The sequence below is a fragment of the Pseudophryne corroboree genome, chromosome 2 (assembly GCF_028390025.1).
Source record: "Pseudophryne corroboree isolate aPseCor3 chromosome 2, aPseCor3.hap2, whole genome shotgun sequence".
Taxonomy (NCBI): Eukaryota; Metazoa; Chordata; class Amphibia; order Anura; family Myobatrachidae; genus Pseudophryne; species Pseudophryne corroboree.
In genome coordinates, this window is record NC_086445.1 from 507537136 (window position 1) to 507554508 (window position 17373).

At 40.9% G+C, this 17373-nt stretch overlaps 1 protein-coding gene and 1 long non-coding RNA gene across 4 annotated transcripts in view; one reads left to right on the forward strand and one right to left on the reverse strand.

Annotated features, from left to right (window-relative positions):
- Positions 1 to 17373, forward strand: part of LOC135031742 (uncharacterized) — a 205846-nt gene that overhangs the window by 59982 nt on the left and 128491 nt on the right. The window contains exon 2 of the long non-coding RNA XR_010227392.1: positions 6916 to 7028. This is a non-coding gene — a long non-coding RNA (uncharacterized LOC135031742). The remainder of the gene's footprint in view (positions 1 to 6915; positions 7029 to 17373) is intronic.
- The window catches only part of INTS2 (integrator complex subunit 2), a 244818-nt gene continuing 234984 nt past the window's right edge, over positions 7540 to 17373 (reverse strand). For all 3 annotated transcript variants that reach the window (XM_063954030.1, XM_063954028.1, XM_063954029.1), the window contains exons 22-24: positions 14738 to 14843; positions 11532 to 11708; positions 7540 to 9449 (exon numbers count right to left, since the gene is read on the reverse strand). In XM_063954030.1, the coding sequence (XP_063810100.1) occupies positions 9283 to 9449; positions 11532 to 11708; positions 14738 to 14843 (450 nt within the window). In that variant the 3' untranslated portion in view covers positions 7540 to 9282. The remainder of the gene's footprint in view (positions 9450 to 11531; positions 11709 to 14737; positions 14844 to 17373) is intronic.

Here is a 17373-nt window from a genome sequence, read left to right on the forward strand (position 1 = left end):
TTTGCTACTTCTGTCTATAGAAAACCAACTGACAGAAATCTGACGTTGCACGCGACAAGTCATCATCCCCCTGCACTAAAGGAAAACTTGCCTGTGTCTCAATTTTTAAGAGTATTAAGAATTAACTCAGATTCACAGAACATTGAAATTCAACTTGCAGAGGTTAAAGAACGCTTTTTAGAACGTGGGTATACACAGAAAACTCTTTCCCACTGTCTGACTAAGGCCTATGATATTGTGGCTGGGAAACAGCCCAAAAATAAAGATAAATCTGACAATCGTCTTGTTTTTGCAACACGATATGATAACCATTCGGGGCATCTCAACAAGGTACTTAAGAAACACTGGCCAATTGTCAGTACCGATCCAGCATTACCCTTTACACGTATGAATACTCCTATGCTAGCCTATCGGAGGGGACCGAATTTAAAACAAATGCTTATGAGACCTTTAGCATATCCCAATGCTCCTATGTCCACTACTCGGTTGCTGCAGCAAAAACCTGGTTGTTACTCCTGTGGGAGTTGCACTACCTGTCGCTCAATGATGGTTGGCCCGACATTTTCCCATCCGCACACTGGTTCCATCATCAGGCTTAAATATCATTTGCACTGCAGATCTGATTTTGTAATTTACATTCTAAAATGCCCATGTGGATTGGTCTACGTGGGGCTTACAACTCGCACCTTTAGGGATCGAATGGCGAACCACCGCTCATCTATACATGTCGCATTAAACAGCGGCAAGTCTGATAAGCCGGTGGCTCGACATTTTATTGAAGCTCGACACCAGGTAGCCAGTTTAAAATGTAAAATCATAGATTGGGTGCCCCCTAGTGTTACTGGTGGAGACCGGACCAGGAGACTGAAACAGCGGGAGTGTTTCTGGATCAGTCACTTGGATACGGTGTCCCCACGTGGATTAAATGAAAATAACCCCTATGGGGTGTTTCTTTAGAGACTAAGTGTCACATGTACAATAGTGTTTGTTGTTGTTTTTATGTATAACGTAAGTTCAGCCCATCCTCCCAGGTCCCTCATGGCATGAGTTTAAACGATTAATATTGATAAAAAGGAGGGGTATGATATTTTGACACTGTGCCACAGTCTGATCAACCGAGTTTAGTGAGTTATGAACCACACACTAGATTTATTTATCTATTTATTTATTTATTTGTTCACAGGAGAATTTGGATGCTGTTAGATATATATAATAAAATTTTCTTGTCTAACTAGTCCTGAGCGGAGTTGGTGGTGGATGTACCCGGGGGTTCACATGGTCATCACCCAGTGTCACTTAGTGACAGGCTTGAAGGACCGGAGAGTGTACGCCGCACTGGTGATATGCGGCGTCTACTTCCGGTGCAGTGGAACGCACCGCGTCTCGCTTCCGGTACCGTGGAACGCAAGACGCGATCGAAAAAGCAGGCTCCAACTTAGTTCGCCTGCATGGAATGGTGTCCTCCTTGGTGTGAGTCATCTCCCCAGAGGAGTCTAAAGTTGGTGGAGATGTTCCACGTATAGAGCTGGCGTGTTTGGTTTTGATGAGACACGTGCGTTTGGAAGCACTTCCGGTAAGGGGGTATAAATACCTCTGCCATTAGACTTGCTCTAGTGAGCGTCCTGGGAACACATGGCCGGTTCCAGTACCTGGTAAGCGTTATATGCTAAGATTGGCTGATGTTAGTTGTGAGACTTGTCTGCTTTGAAAAGTAAATTCTTCTCCCAGTAGGTCTGTTTGAGCTGCTGCAGTGGAAAAAATGACCCCAGGATGCTTCACATCCATACAGCTATTGCTATAGGTAACGGCAGTCTGTTATTATTGTGAAATGGTGAAGGGTGTGTTATCCCGTTGTTTAACAGTTTATTCCTATGCTATCATTATAGGACCACAGGCAATGGTGGTTATTGACAGGCCACTCGCTGTGTGATCCTGTTTTTAAGAGGATGTGTAAGTGTTGTTTATGAGAAATATATCTGTGTGGTTTCCTCTAGTGTTTGAAAAGGTGTAATAAGGCACTCTCTGGTGGATCAGTGGTATTTCCCTTGTAGTAGGAATCTAGGTGGCTCTTTTGAACACTGTTGTGGTGAGTCATTTCATCTTGGTTAAAGGTGGTATATTCTATTTTACATCACAGTTACCATATGAACAGGGTATTTGAAGCCCAGTTCAGATTGGTTCTTCTGCCATATGTTAGGGGCCTGGGAGGCTGAGTCTTTTTTCATTTTTTGTATTCTCTTTAGGCATTGTTTAAATTATGCACAACATGAAATAAAGATGTCATATCGCCTGTCTTGAAAAAGACCCTGTGGAAGGGTCGAAACGTCGTATCTATGAGGCTATAATAAAGAACAACTGATATCAACCACAGAATCTGAGTACATTTGTGAGAGTGCACCCGCCACCTGTGTGGACACCTATATATTCAGCGGACTTCGTTCTGTTGGGATTGCACCCACTCTAAATAATTGGATGCGAGTACAGGACTTTCTTCTGTTTATATATATATATATATATATATATATATATATATATATATATATATAAAATATTGAAGACTACGGCGCTCGGGTGCGGTTTTGTGAGATCTATACCATAAATATGTAAACCCCTTTTTTGGAAATAGATAAAAATTATAAAATATTTTTATATATATATATATATATATATATATATATATATATATATATAAAAAAAACAAAAACTTCTCAATAAATTTGTGTGAGCGGCAGCTTACAATGCTTAAACATGTGCTTGGTATGCACATATAATCTGTTACAAGAATTGGTGAAAACAAGCGCCCAAGAGTGTGATGAATATATCCAGGGGAGAGAAGGTATACAGAAGGGATGATAAGGATTGGTTTAAAAACACTTATCTGATAGAAAGAAGTTCAGTTCAAGCAGCACTCTTTTGTGGCTTAAAACATGCGAATAACAGAGAGAAACGAACATAGGGGGTAATTCCAAGTTGATCGCAGCAGGATTTTTTATATCAATTGGGCAAAACCATGTGCACTGCAGGGGAGGCAGATATAACATGTGCAGAAAGTGTTATATTTGGGTGGGTTATTTTATTTCTGTGCAGGGTAAATACGGGCTGCTTTATTTTTATTTTTACACTGCAAATTAGATTGAAGTCCAGTTGCTGACGGACAAAACGCGTTGGAAATACCTGCAGACATCTCCATTTATGGAAAGATAAGCTTCATACAAATTTTAATTCTATACGCATGCTCTCCAGCCATCTTTATGGACAGATCAGCTTTAATTAATTTTTTATTCTGTACGCATGTTATTCAGCCATTCTTTATGTACTTTTATGTATTTTTACGTGTGATTATGTGTATTAAATTTTTGTATTTTTAACATATATACTGCTCAGGCTTCATATTGATCTCATTTGGGAATAAGCTAGTTCCCTAATTAGGCCTGTGAAATTATGCTGTAACACAATACGAAATGTAAACGGTACACACTATGTTCGTTTCTCTCTGTTTTATTCGCATGTTTTAAGCCACACAAGAGTGCTGCTTGAACTGAGCTTCTTTTTATCAGATAAGTGCTTTTAAACCAATCATTATCATCCCTTCTGTATACCTTCTCTCCCCTGGATATAGTCATCACTCTTGGGCGCTTGTTTTCACCAATTCTTGTAATATATATATATATATATATATATATATATATATATATATATATATATATATATATATATATATATATATATATATATCTGCTGCGGGCGGATCGGCACTCACCTAGCTGGTGATTGAATGCTCCGGTGCCCTCTGGAGATCCATTTCCATAGGCGACTCTGTTCCATTCAGCGGCACTCAGAGACTTGTAGAATATCATAAAACGTGCTTTAATAAGTCATGGTGACAATCTGCATACCTATGCAGATTGTCACCATGACTTATTAAAGCACGTTTTATGATATTCTACAAGTCTCTGAGTGCCGCTGAATGGAACAGAGTCGCATATATATATATATATATATATATATATATATATATATATATATATATATATATATATATACACACACACACACACACACATACATACACAGGTTGAGTATCCCATATCCAAATATTCCAAAATACGGAATATTCCGAAATACGGACTTTTTTGAGTGAGAGTGAGTTTATTTTTTGATGGTTTTTTGTTTTTTGATGGCTCAATGTACACAAACTTGGTTTAATACACAAAGTTATTAAAAATATTGTATTAAATTACCTTCAGGCTGTGTTATACACACAGCCTGAAGGTAATTTAATACAATATTTTTAATAACTTTGTGTATTAAACCAAGTTTGTGTACATAAATGAATTGTGTGAATGTAGACACACTTTGTTTAATGCACAAAGTTATAAAAAAATATTGGCTAAAATTACCTTCAGGCTGTGTGTATAAGGTGTATATGCAACATAAATGCATTCTGTGCTTAGATTTAGGTCCCATCACCATGATATCTCATTATGGTATGCAATTATTCCAAAATACGGAAAAATCCCATATCCAAAATACCTCTGGTCCCAAGCATTTTGGATAAGGGATACTCAACCTGTATATATATTTCCACACATATACACACACATCTCTATCATATCTGGCACTCTATACAAACAGGTGATACTTTGCCCCGTTGCCCTCTGTGATTACACAAGCATTACCAAGCTGGTAACCTTCCATAAAGTATCCATTACGATGGCACTCAGGTGAATAAAAACATCAGGACACTTATTCCTTAATCCTGATGAAGATGCTGCCTAGCATTGAAACGTTGATAAGAAAGGAATGTGTCCTGACGTGTGTATATATATATATATATATATATATATATATATATATGTAACGTAGAGATCAGCAGCACTCCATTCCGTAATTTATCCCAGAAATGATGCCGGTGCCTTCCCAGTAGCAACCATAAATAGGAAGCCCATAAATAAATAAAGTAGTCGGCAGCACTCACGGCCCCCGGTTCAGGGAATAAAAGAAGACACAGCGGCTGTGTTGTCAACGTTTCAATGTTATTTACATTTTCCTCAGGACATAAAACAAACAATACCATCACATACCTTTATACCTGTCTGAGGTCTACCTTGGCGCCGTCCGTCCGTCGCGACCCCGCCCATCGATATCTTTATGGAATTACTACAACTCACTTTAAAACGTAATTATTTTATGTTTAACAACCAGTATTTTCTTCAATTGCAGGGCTGCTCTATGGGCAGCAATGTATCTCCTTCATTTGCGAACTGTTTTATGTTCCAAATTGAGGATGATTTATTCTTTTCTAATGTTGCAGTTCGAGTTAATGTTTTACTGTATTTGAGGTTTATAGATGACCTGCTGGTCCTTTGGACAGGCACAAGGGATGATTTAACCTCCCTACTCAATACACAATGAATCTTCCACTCCGGTTAAATTAACATACTGTATTGATACGTCTACTGTCAATTACCTGGATGTACAAATTCGGGTCTGTAATAACAAGATTATCACTGACCTTTACGTAAAACCCACAGACCGCAATAATATTTTACTCCCTTCAAGTCACTACCCTGCACCTTTGCGCAGGGGTCTCCCGTACTCTCAGATGCTTAGGGTGCGGAGAATTGTGAGTGACGACACCAAGATTGAGTCAGCATTAGATGACATGATATCAAAGTTTGTAGCCAGGGGTTATCAGATCTCTGAGTTAATAGCCATAAAAACCAAGGTTATGAAAATACCTCGTTCTAAATTATTGACACAAGTAAAGAAAAAAACTGGGCAGGAGAAGTTTATTTGGGTCAATAAATTTAATACTTTGAGTCACGAAATCAACTGCACTAGTAAGAAATTTTGGCCCATAATCCAATCTGATAAACAATTAAATGCACTTTCTAACACCCAATTAATGCCAGCTTATAGGCGTGGGCGTAATCTATGTGATCATTTAGTTAAAACTAACATTCAGTTTCCCACATCGTCTTCGTTAGCAGCAAAAACCTTTTTAAACCCTCACAAAATGGGGTGCTTTAAATGTTTGGGCTGCACCACTTGTAATCATATGATAGTGGGTAACAGTTTTTGCCATCCCTACACTGGAAAACGTTACAAAATCCGCCATAGACTTACATGTTCCACAAAATTTGTCATCTATTTATTAAGCTGTCCGTGCGGCCTACATTATATAGGCAAAACGGAATGCACATTCAAGGAACGAATGGCGGGGCACCGTACCACTATTAGGGCAGCTTTATCCACTGGCAGAAGTGACCAACCAGTCGCACGACACTTTTTGAATGCAAAGCATTCACTTGCTGTTCTTAAACATCAGATCATAGATCATGTCCCTCCCCTGAAACGTGGTGGTGACAGGGGACTTCTATTACTTAAAGCTGAAGCTAGGTGGATTTTTTTGCTTGACACCCTTTCCCCGAGAGGGCTTAATGAACACTCAGGGTTGCATTGCTTTCTTTGAAGTATAATAGGTCCTGTTTTCAATCTGTATTAATTACATCTAGATTCCTCCGAGTACTATGATTGTTTTCTTGTATTACATGAAACCAACATATCCCTGTTGGGGTGTTAATTATTGCTACATAATATCTTTTTAGGTATAAGGTCAGTCTGATAGCAGTTACAATGCAATATCATTGTGTTACATTAACATTGAGAGTTAATAATTCCCTTTGTTTAATTTAGACTAGTAAATTATCCCAGTAAAGTATAGATATTAGTACAGTATAATTTTTTCATGATTAATGATGTGTAACCCTGTTTTGTATTCATTTGCCTTATGAGTTTATTGCGTTTTTTTCCGTAATGATATGCTGATTGTGATTAGAGTCAGCCTTGTCTATTGATGTGTGTGATTGTTGTTTTTTTTTACACTCAGCTCACGCTGTTAATTATTCACAGGTGTTCTGAGCTCTCAGTGACGCGGCCGCCGGCGCGGCTCCATGACGTCATTTTTGAGGGACGGGGTCGCGACGGATGGACGGCGCCAAGGTAGACCTCAGACAGGTATAAAGGTATGTGATGGTATTGTTTGTTTTATGTCCTGAGGAAAATGTAAATAACATTGAAACGTTGGCAACACAGCCGCTGTGTCTTCTTTTATTCCCTGAACCGGGAGCCGTGAGTGCCGCCGACTACTTAGATATATATATATATATATATATATATATATATATCTATCTCCATTATGGCTGCACTCAGGTAAATAAAAACGTCAGGACACATTCCTTATCCACGTTTCAATGCTAGGCAGCAGTTTCATCAGGACTAAGGAATATTTTAATCACACACACAATAATATATATATATATATATATATATATATATATATATATATATATATATATATATATATATATATATATATATATATATATATAGACCTAACAGTCTCACAATTGAACAATTAAGGTTTGTGGGAAACTGCAATCCCCACCATTTGTTTTTGTTCACAATAAAAAGGTCTGTTAATTATAAAATAAGTCATATTAAAAAGTTGAAATAAAAACACATAATCTGTAAACGTTTCATTATAAAAATTTATAATTTATAGCAACTAAAAAGGAACAATTTGAATGCGAGTATGGGTGTTTTATACAGTGTCTCTTGGTAGGAGGTCATGTTACGGGTATTACAATTTTTTTTTTTTTTTTGTATATTTTACTTCTATTTATCATATTTCGCGCAGGTTAAAAAATGTAATAGAAGATATTACAGACAAAAAATAATTATTTTTACATTTTGGAAAAATTGGCAAACACATGAATACAATCATTTCCTTAGCAATGATAATAATCAATGCAGCATTAACATGTTTGTTGTGTTGGTGACCACAGATCCCGAGTTTTGACACAGCACAAAAGCTTTATGTATAGTAATTATACTACATTTACTAGGTGTAAGTAGGTGTTACCACGAGAGTTAAAAGTTTTAGTACCCTTATCGTGCTTAAGAACTTAAGTCTCTCTTTTTTTTTAGCCTAGATGCTCCTTTCATTTCCTTTATATCAGGAATGGACAGCACCGATACTAGGGTAGTTGGTTTTCTTCAAGCAGGTGACTAACACTTATTCTCAAACCAATTATAAGAGAGCACCACAAACTCTAAAAACACTACTGCAAAAGGCAGCTGCACTCACAAGCTGTAAGTATATACTGTAAATGAGCTAAACTAAATGAATGTCACATTAAATTGTTATGCTCCATGAGTATAGCATTTCCAACTTTTTCAAGAACACATACAAGAAGCTTCAATGTTTTCAACAACCTTCTCTGATTTTCACATAATGTCTCACCAAGATGAAGGCGTTCCCTTTCATTTGTAGAATGTTTAATTGGGCTGCAGACCATATATTAAACTAATGCTTTATATAGCTCCATACAAATCCTGAGGGGTTTGGTATGAGCGACCAACGGATGGGATGCCAGCGGTCACAATACCAACGCCTGCATCCTGATGTTTAAAATCCTGACAAAGGCAAGGTAACTATGCTATCCCTCTCCCCTACCTTCCCGCATCCTAACCCTAACCTCCCCCCGGTGGTGCTTCCCCTCAGCCTAACCCCTAAACTCCCCCCTCTCCTGCAGCTTAACCCGTGCGCTATACTTGCGCTCAGGATACCGGCGTCAGAATTCCGACTGCCTGGATCCCTACAACCGGTATCTTAACCGAATCCCATCCTGGGGTCTGAAGAAGTCTTATGGCAATTGGTTTTATCCAGCAATGCACTATAGTGCATGAGCTGTAATGCCTGTTAAATCGTAAAGGCATATATATTTTATATATATTTTATATATATATATATATATATATATATATATATATATATATATATATATATATATATATATATATATAAAAGGTGGGGCACATGATAAAATCTGCAGCACATAGTTGGCACAAGACAAAAGTCTAAACATGTATTTTGAAATATTGTACTTATCCTGGTTAAAACATTACTAACTGCATTGTGGTTTGCACTCGTACTTGCATACATTTTATCAGTCACTTCTTACTATTACCCAGAAGAATGTTACATTTATTGGAATCTAAATGAAACTGCAGCATTTATATTTTTAAGTGTAGGCTTTTGTACAGTATGTTAGGCAGCACATCTTAGATGGTACTTGGAGGCATGTAATTAGCCACTCCACCAGAAATTCGATCTTTTCAGTTGCCATGAAGCCTTATTGCATGCTCTGTTCGGGTCTCCTTTACTGTGAAATCTGATACAGATAAACAGTATGTAGAACTAAACTGTCAAATCCTTTACACTCCGGTGACACTCATGTTAATTATCTCAATGATGGTGCTTTCAACTCGCTGACACAGTTGTACATCTGGATCCAAACTCTCAGAGTCCTTTGTAGCAGAAATTGGAAGCGGGGAAAGGGTGAATGTGCTGGACACTTCCTTCTCTTTAAGTTGCTGCAGACCTGTTGAAAGTAAATAAAGCATTAACCAAAAATTGGACACAATATGGTGGCTCTGGGCCTGACTTTGATTTGAGAATAAAGAAAGGGCAAGTAACTGTGCACCATGGTACCTGTAAAATTATGTTACACTGCAAGTGGGGCAGATTTCAAATGTGCAAAACTGAAACATGTCCAAACTGAAATCTAAACTGCAGTGTCAAAATAATGCTGCCCAGCATTTGTGCACGACATTCATTTTTTATTTTATTTATGTGCACCCTTTGCATTGCAACATGGTGTCCTGGTGCAATGTTACTTGCTCTTTCTTACTTTATTCCCAACTCAGAAACAGGGCACTTGTATGGACTGCCAATAATCACAATATTATAAAATAATGACTGGGCACGCTGATCACGCTTGTGCACTGCTATTCCATAGGTGCATCTAATTGGGCCTATTCCAATGATACACATGCAGTATTTCTTGAAATGCTATATTATTTTATGTATTTATTGTTTTTTTATGCGATGAAAGATCAGCTTACCTAGATATCTTTTGGGCAGGTAATGTTCAGTACTAAAGACAGCCTACCATTCCCATACAGCAAAGTGCTAAGAGGCTCCAGACCGGACTCTGAGTCACACACATGACAGATGTTCACGGACTTGACCAATTCATTGCTAATGTGCGTGCATCCAATTTGCTAAAAAGTCATATAGAGCATGCATGGTTCAGTGTGATTGAGATGCATGATATCAGACATGTGCTGGGGGGTAGCTATTCAGACGTGGTAGTATCATGGTCGTGGCGCTGAAGTGATTGCAAACTCAGAGGCATCATTTCTTACATTGGAGGCCATACTCTGACGGGAGAATGTGCACCTAGCAGACGCATGGATGTACATCACAGAAGGGATTGTAGTGGTAAAGCATAATGTCACAGAAGCAATACTAGCAAAAGACGCACACACAGGCGCTACAGCTTTCCACTCAGAATCAGACCCTCAGTGTGCCCATATCACACTGCAACACAAACTCCCATCACATATGGCCCTACACAATGTTGTAGAAATAAGTTTTTAGATGCAAACTAAAATAAATACCTCTAGGTTCCTAGGAATTTGAAGACAGCAGGCTAAGTAAGATCATCTTGAATTTACGGCATATAATAACAACACAGGTCAGCACAGCAGCTTAAAAAACTAAACAGATTGGTTGTCCACATATCCATGTGTTCCTTTATGGAATGGGTTCCTCTATGTAATCACAGCTCTTCGCAATGTAATGTGCTCAGTATTTCATGTAATAAAAATGCTAGCAAAGAAGATCTGAGCTTCTAATTATCACTGAGGTTAAATGAATGAAGGTATGGGGTTTTCCTTGGCTTGTGTTACTTTCTATTGTTAGTGTGTTTGAAGCTTAATGGAACAAAGAGAGAAGGCACATTAATGTGCACCTTTCCTCTACCTGCCCTCTACTCCTCATGCTTCCAAATAGACAAAAGATAGCAAGGAACACAAAGTTTAAAACAATTAGGGGGGAATTCAATTAGCAACTGGGTTTACTCCCTAAGTGCAGCACCTGAGATATTCAATTAGTGGGGAATACCCCGTGCGCAAGTCCCTGCAGTCAGACTGAACCGCTGCGAGGTAAAATCTGCGGAAAAAGCACAAATATCGTGTTTGCACGTGGAAAAAAAACATTGATTCAGCAGTTAACACAGAATAAGTGGGTTTCCACATGTGAATCATGATTTTTTTTCTGTGCGGAAAAAAGGCTATTTGATCGAATAGCTTTTCCCAGCACCACGGGGATTTGTGTTGGCAATTAGTCGCAGGGTAAACACTGTGGCTAATTGAATATCCCCCTGCTGCGCAAACAGACACTATTGTATATTGGTCACCATCATCTTATTTAGAAAGAAACAATTTCCATTTGCCATACAATGGGGGAGATTCAAATGTTTGAAAAGTCGGTTGGGTGTCTTTTTTTTCCTGTCTATTAGATAGGAAAAAAACAGACTCCCAACTGACTTTTCAAACATTTGAATCTCCCCCAATATATTATTTTACATGTTCTAGAAGTGGAAGCAATCCATACTTACGAGTAATAATTGGGTCAACATCTCTGGTCTGAGTAGCCACATTTGATGCACAGATCTGCCCAATCTGTATAAGTAATGACATGATGTCCTCATATAATGGAGGAAAGGCCTGACAGAATGGTACCAAACAAAGTAATGTTGGCATGAAAAATATGTAACGCTTGGCTTGAGTTAGTACTGCAAAAAAAAGGAAACACAACATGAAAGCTATAATCAGAAACATGATAGAAAGTATTTAGCCACCCTCATTTCTTTCTATACAGTCACAACACATAGTTACATAGCAAGAAGCACACACAGCCTTTCCAAACACTTTCATGATGTAAATCAAAAAATTCTCCACATGGCTAAAGTTAATGGGACGCAAAAGAGTAAATAAGGATCAATGAGGCAGGGACTGACAAAAAACAAACCATTATTTCAAAGGGAATTAATTGAATTTTCCAACTCAAAACCATGTACCCAATGGGGTAACCAGACATTGATGTAGAGGACTTTCTTATAGAACTTATTACTGAGCAAGTAAGTCTGATTCACTGGATATCTTGTAATTGAATTATTGTGGCTTAGGGGTATATTCAATTAGGGTCGGATCCATTCCAACATGCAATTGTCGGAATGGATCCGACAACCCCTATTCAATCTCATCTCAATTCGACTTTGATAAAGTCAAATTGAGATGAGGGACCCAGAGGAGGAGAGGGGGTGGGAGCCGCGGGGAGACCAGCGGGGACAGCCGTGGCCAGACGGAGGAGAGCAGCGCTACAGTAGCACTGCAGGAGGTTGTCTCACAGTCGCCAGACCTCACGGCAGTGTCCACCCGGCTCCAGCAAGCGTGACCTCACTTGCTTTCATTGTGCTTATGCATATATACGTAATTTCATTTGTGGTTTATTCTGCTGTAATGAGCTTTTGTTATCACTTGGTGAGATATATGTGCATTATGGGTGACAGGCAGAGGCGGGCTGGCCCAGGGGGCAGGGTGCCATGTGCCCCCCCGGGCCTCGCTACTGCCAAGGGTCACGGGTCGGCCACCACCTTCCACTACACCAGCGGTAGCCAACCCGCGGCTCTCGAGCCGCATGCAGCTCTTTCTATCTCCACATGTGGCTCGTAAGCTCCCGCGGCGCCTCCAGCTGCCCTAGGCTGTGAGACATCCTGCTGCATCGCTGTGCTGTAGCGCTGCTCTCCCCTGTATGCCCGCGGCTGTCCCCCGTCTCCCTGCGGCTGCCCCCCCTCTCCTCCTCTGGGTCCCACATCTCAGTCCGACATTTTTTTATGTCGGACTGAGATGGTCAGAAACGGGGCCAAATACTGTCGAATTTGGCCGTTTCACTCAAAAGTACGTGAATTGGCAGCTATACCACTGATTCACGTACTATTTGACAAGTCGAATTCCACGACTTGTCGAATAAAAACTGATGGGATTGAACAGGTCAAATCACTATTCGACATTAAAAAGTCGAAAACTGCCGTCTTTTCGACAGACGGCAGTTTGACACTAATTGAATATACCCCTTAAAATGGTTACTACAGACTCATCCCTTTTTTGGCAGCTCCAGAGAAGAAATTTGCTAAAATGTAATTTGTTTCTGCCCACTGTCTGATGGCTTTAGTGCTGATTTTTATAACATCCTGTTACTACAGTTAGGAGATACTCTGGTCCTGGTTTTTAATGTCTTACTCTCCACGACAATTTTACCTCCGCACTTTAATCCAGCTAAATTGCCAAAACCGGGTAAGGATTTATCAATGCCTGGCTCTTATTGCCCCATCTCATTGCTTCATCTGGACTAGAAGTAATTTACCATGATACTGTCAGATCATATGAAACTACTTTTTTTCCTCATATTATTCATAGCACCCAGATAGGCTTCATATGTGGTAGCCACTCCGAAGTTAATGTGCAGAGGTTACTTTCAGCTATACATAATTCCACCCTCTCCTCTTCCACCTCGGACAACTTGCTCATATCCCAGGACACCGAAAAGCTTTTGATCTGGTGGGGTGGGAGCATTTGTTTCATACAATGTCACAATTTCGATTCCCAGACTATTTTATTAATATATTGCGGATGCTGGTTACCCATCCCCAAAATCAGATCTCATGTAATGGATTGCTCTCCGTCCCGATCACAGTACAAAAAGGGACAAGACAGGGATGCCCTCTCTCTCTATCATTATTCGCCATAATCCTACAGCCTCTGGTGACAGCCCTGCGAACCTCCCCCTTCTGCAAAGGTATCCAAGTTGGCGAGGCTGAGTTCCGATTGGCTCTTTTTGCTGATGATACGTTGCTTTTTATATCTGAACCACACTCCTCAATACCAGAACTTCTTTGACTCAGAGGCATTCAGAGAACGTGCTGGATACCACATCAACATTGCCAAATTGGAATTACTTAATCTGCACCGTCCTCAAAGTGGTTACTCAGCTCACCCTCCTGCCCCCATCTCCTACCACTTCCGGATTGCCCCCAATAAACATACCTACCTAGGAGTTCAGATTGCAGCAAATCTCACCCAACTGTAGGGAAGTAACTATACGCCTGCCATAGCGAAAGCTACGAAACTGCTTTTAGCTCGGGTGGCAGTATTACAAAGCATTAGGTTTCCCAAACTATTCTACCTGCAAATGTTATCCAAATTCTTTAAGCTTGACATTGCCTTCCCCCTCTTCTTCTGTTCCGACCCAGATCCTTTACAGTCTGTACTGACATTGTGTGATTGTGTGGGAATGTGGACACAGACGCTTTTGGAACAAGGTTATTACCTTAATTTGTGATATTTTAGCCCTAAGAGTAATACCCGAGCCTTTAGCTTAAGTGCCGACTTCATAGGGTGGAACCTGGGACCCTCAAGGAAAGGGATAATTCCCTTTCTTACTATGTTAAGTCACGGTCTCTTGTAAAATTATCTTAACTCACTGGACCTCTCACTCCGCCCCCTCACTTAAAGAATTTTTTTTTAAAAATGCATCCCCGATCCATAGTGTTTTCACGCGATTGCAGGTCCAATTTCGCCTGATTAAAACGACCTCTAATTGGATACCGCAATGTTTGCCCGCTTTGGTCGGCTGAAGCGGCATCGTGGCTAATAGGATACTACCCACAGTGTGTAAAATGCAACTTGGATCCCCATTTGTTATATAGAATTATATTCATTCTTAGATAATCAACAGCATTATGTTACATATAGAAATACTTGCCTGTGAGCAGGGTCCCCATTACATTAATGGCCAGACGAGCCATGCTGAGAGACTTGGGCAATGCATATTGAATGCACAAATGTGAAAGAAGCTGGATTGCAAATATCTGTGTACATAAAATAAATATTGGTTATGTCACACTGACCTACAACAAAAATAAGAATTTACTTACCGATAATTCTATTTCTCGGAGTCCGTAGTGGATGCTGGGGTTCCTGAAAAGACCATGGGGAATAGCGGCTCCGCAGGAGACAGGGCACAAAAAGTAAAGCTTTAGGATCAGGTGGTGTGCACTGGCTCCTCCCCCTATGACCCTCCTCCAAGCCTCAGTTAGGTACTGTGCCCGGACGAGCGTACACAATAAGGAAGGATTTATGAATCCCGGGTAAGACTCATACCAGCCACACCAATCACACTGTACAACCTGTGATCTGAACCCAGTTAACAGTATGATAACAGCGGAGCCTCTGAAAAGATGGCTCACAACAATAATAACCCGATTTTTGTAACTATGTACAAGTAATGCAGATAATCCGCACTTGGGATGGGCGCCCAGCATCCACTACGGACTCCGAGAAATAGAATTATCGGTAAGTAAATTCTTATTTTCTCTATCGTCCTAGTGGATGCTGGGGTTCCTGAAAAGACCATGGGGATTATACCAAAGCTCCCAAACGGGCGGGAGAGTGCGGATGACTCTGCAGCACCGAATGAGAGAACTCCAGGTCCTCCTTAGCCAGGGTATCAAATTTGTAGGATTTTACAAACGTGTTTGCCCCTGACTAAATAGCCGCTCGGCAAAGTTGTAAAGCCGAGACCCCTCGGGCAGCCGCCCAAGATGAGCCCACCTTCCTTGTGGAATGGGCATTTACATATTTTGGCTGTGGCAGGCCTGCCACAGAATGTGCAAGCTGAATTGTATTACACATCCAACTAGCAAAAGTCTGCTTAAAAGCAAGAGCACCCAGTTTGTTGGGTGCATACAGGATAACAGCAAGTCAGTTTTCCTGACTCCAGCCGTCCTGGAACCTATATTTTCAGGGCCCTGACCACATCTAGCAACTTGGAGTCCTCCAAGTCCCTAGTAGGCGCAAGACACCACAATAAGCTGGTTCAGGTGAAACACTGACACCACCTTAGGGAAAGAACTGGGGACGAGTCCGCAGCTCTGCCCTGTCCGAATGGACAAACAGATATGGGCTTTTTTGAGGGAAAAAAAAAACCACCAATTTGACACTCGCCTGGTCCAGGCCAGGTCCAAGAGCATGTTCACTTTTCATGTGAGATGCTTCAAATCCACAGATTTGACTGGTTTTAAACCAATGTGTTTTGAGGAATCCCAGAACTACGTTGAGATCCCACAGTGCCACTGGAGGTACAAAAGGGGGTTGTATATGCAATACTCCCTTGACAAACTTCTGGACTTCAGGAACTGAAGCCAATTCTTTCTGGAAGAAAAATCGACAGGGCCGAAATTTGAACCTTAATGGACCCCAATTTGAGGCCCATAGACACTCCTGTTTGCAAGAAATGCAGGAATCGACCGAGTTGAAATTTCTTCGTGGGGCCTTCCTGGCCTCACAACACGCAACATATTTTCGCCACATGTGGTGATAATGTTATGCGGTCACCTCCTTTCTGGCTTTGACCAGGGTAGGAATGACCTCTTCCTGAATGCCTTTTCCCTTAGGATCCGGCGTTCCACCGCCATGCCGTCAAACGCAGCTGCGGTAAGTCTTGGAACAGACATGGTACTTGCTGAAACAAGTCCCTTCTTAGCGGCAGAGGCCATAAGTCCTCTGTGAGCATCTCTTGAAGTTCCGGGTACCAAGTCCTTCTTGGCCAATCCGGAGCCATGAGTATAGTTCTTACTCCTCTACGTCTTATAATTCTCAGTACCTTAGGTATGAAAAGCAGAGGATGGAACACATACACCGACTGGTACACCCACGGTGTTACCAGAACGTCCACAGCTATTGCCTGAGGGTCTCTTAACCTGGCGCAATACCTGTCCCGTTTTTTGTTCAGACGGGACGCCATCATGTCCACCTTTGGTAATTCCCAACGGTTTACAATTATGTGGAAAACTTCCCCATGAAGTTCCCACTCTGCCGGGTGGAGGTCGTGCCTACTGAGGAAGTCTGCTTCCCAGTTTCCATTCCCGGAATGAAAACACTGCCGACAGTGCTATCACATGATTTTCCGCCCAGCGAAAAGTCCTTGCAGTTTTTGCCACTGCCCTCCTGCTTCTTGTGCCGCCCTGTCTATTTACGTGGGCGACTGCCGTGATGTTTTATCCCACTGGATCAATACCGGCTGACCTTGAAGCAGAGGTCTTGCTAAGCTTAGAGCATTATAAATTTACCCTTAGCTATATTTATGTGGAGAAAAATCTCCAGACTTGATCACACTCCCTGGAAAATTTTTTCTTGTGTGACTGCTACCCAGCCTCTCGGGCTGGCCTCCGTGGTCACCAACATCCAAAACTGAATGCCGAATCTGCGGCCCTCTAGAAGATGAGCACTCTGTAACCACCACAGGAGAGACACCCTTGTCCTTGGATATAGGGTTATCCGCTGATGCATCTGAAGATGCGATCCGGACCATTTGTCCAGCAGATCCCACTGAAAAGTTCT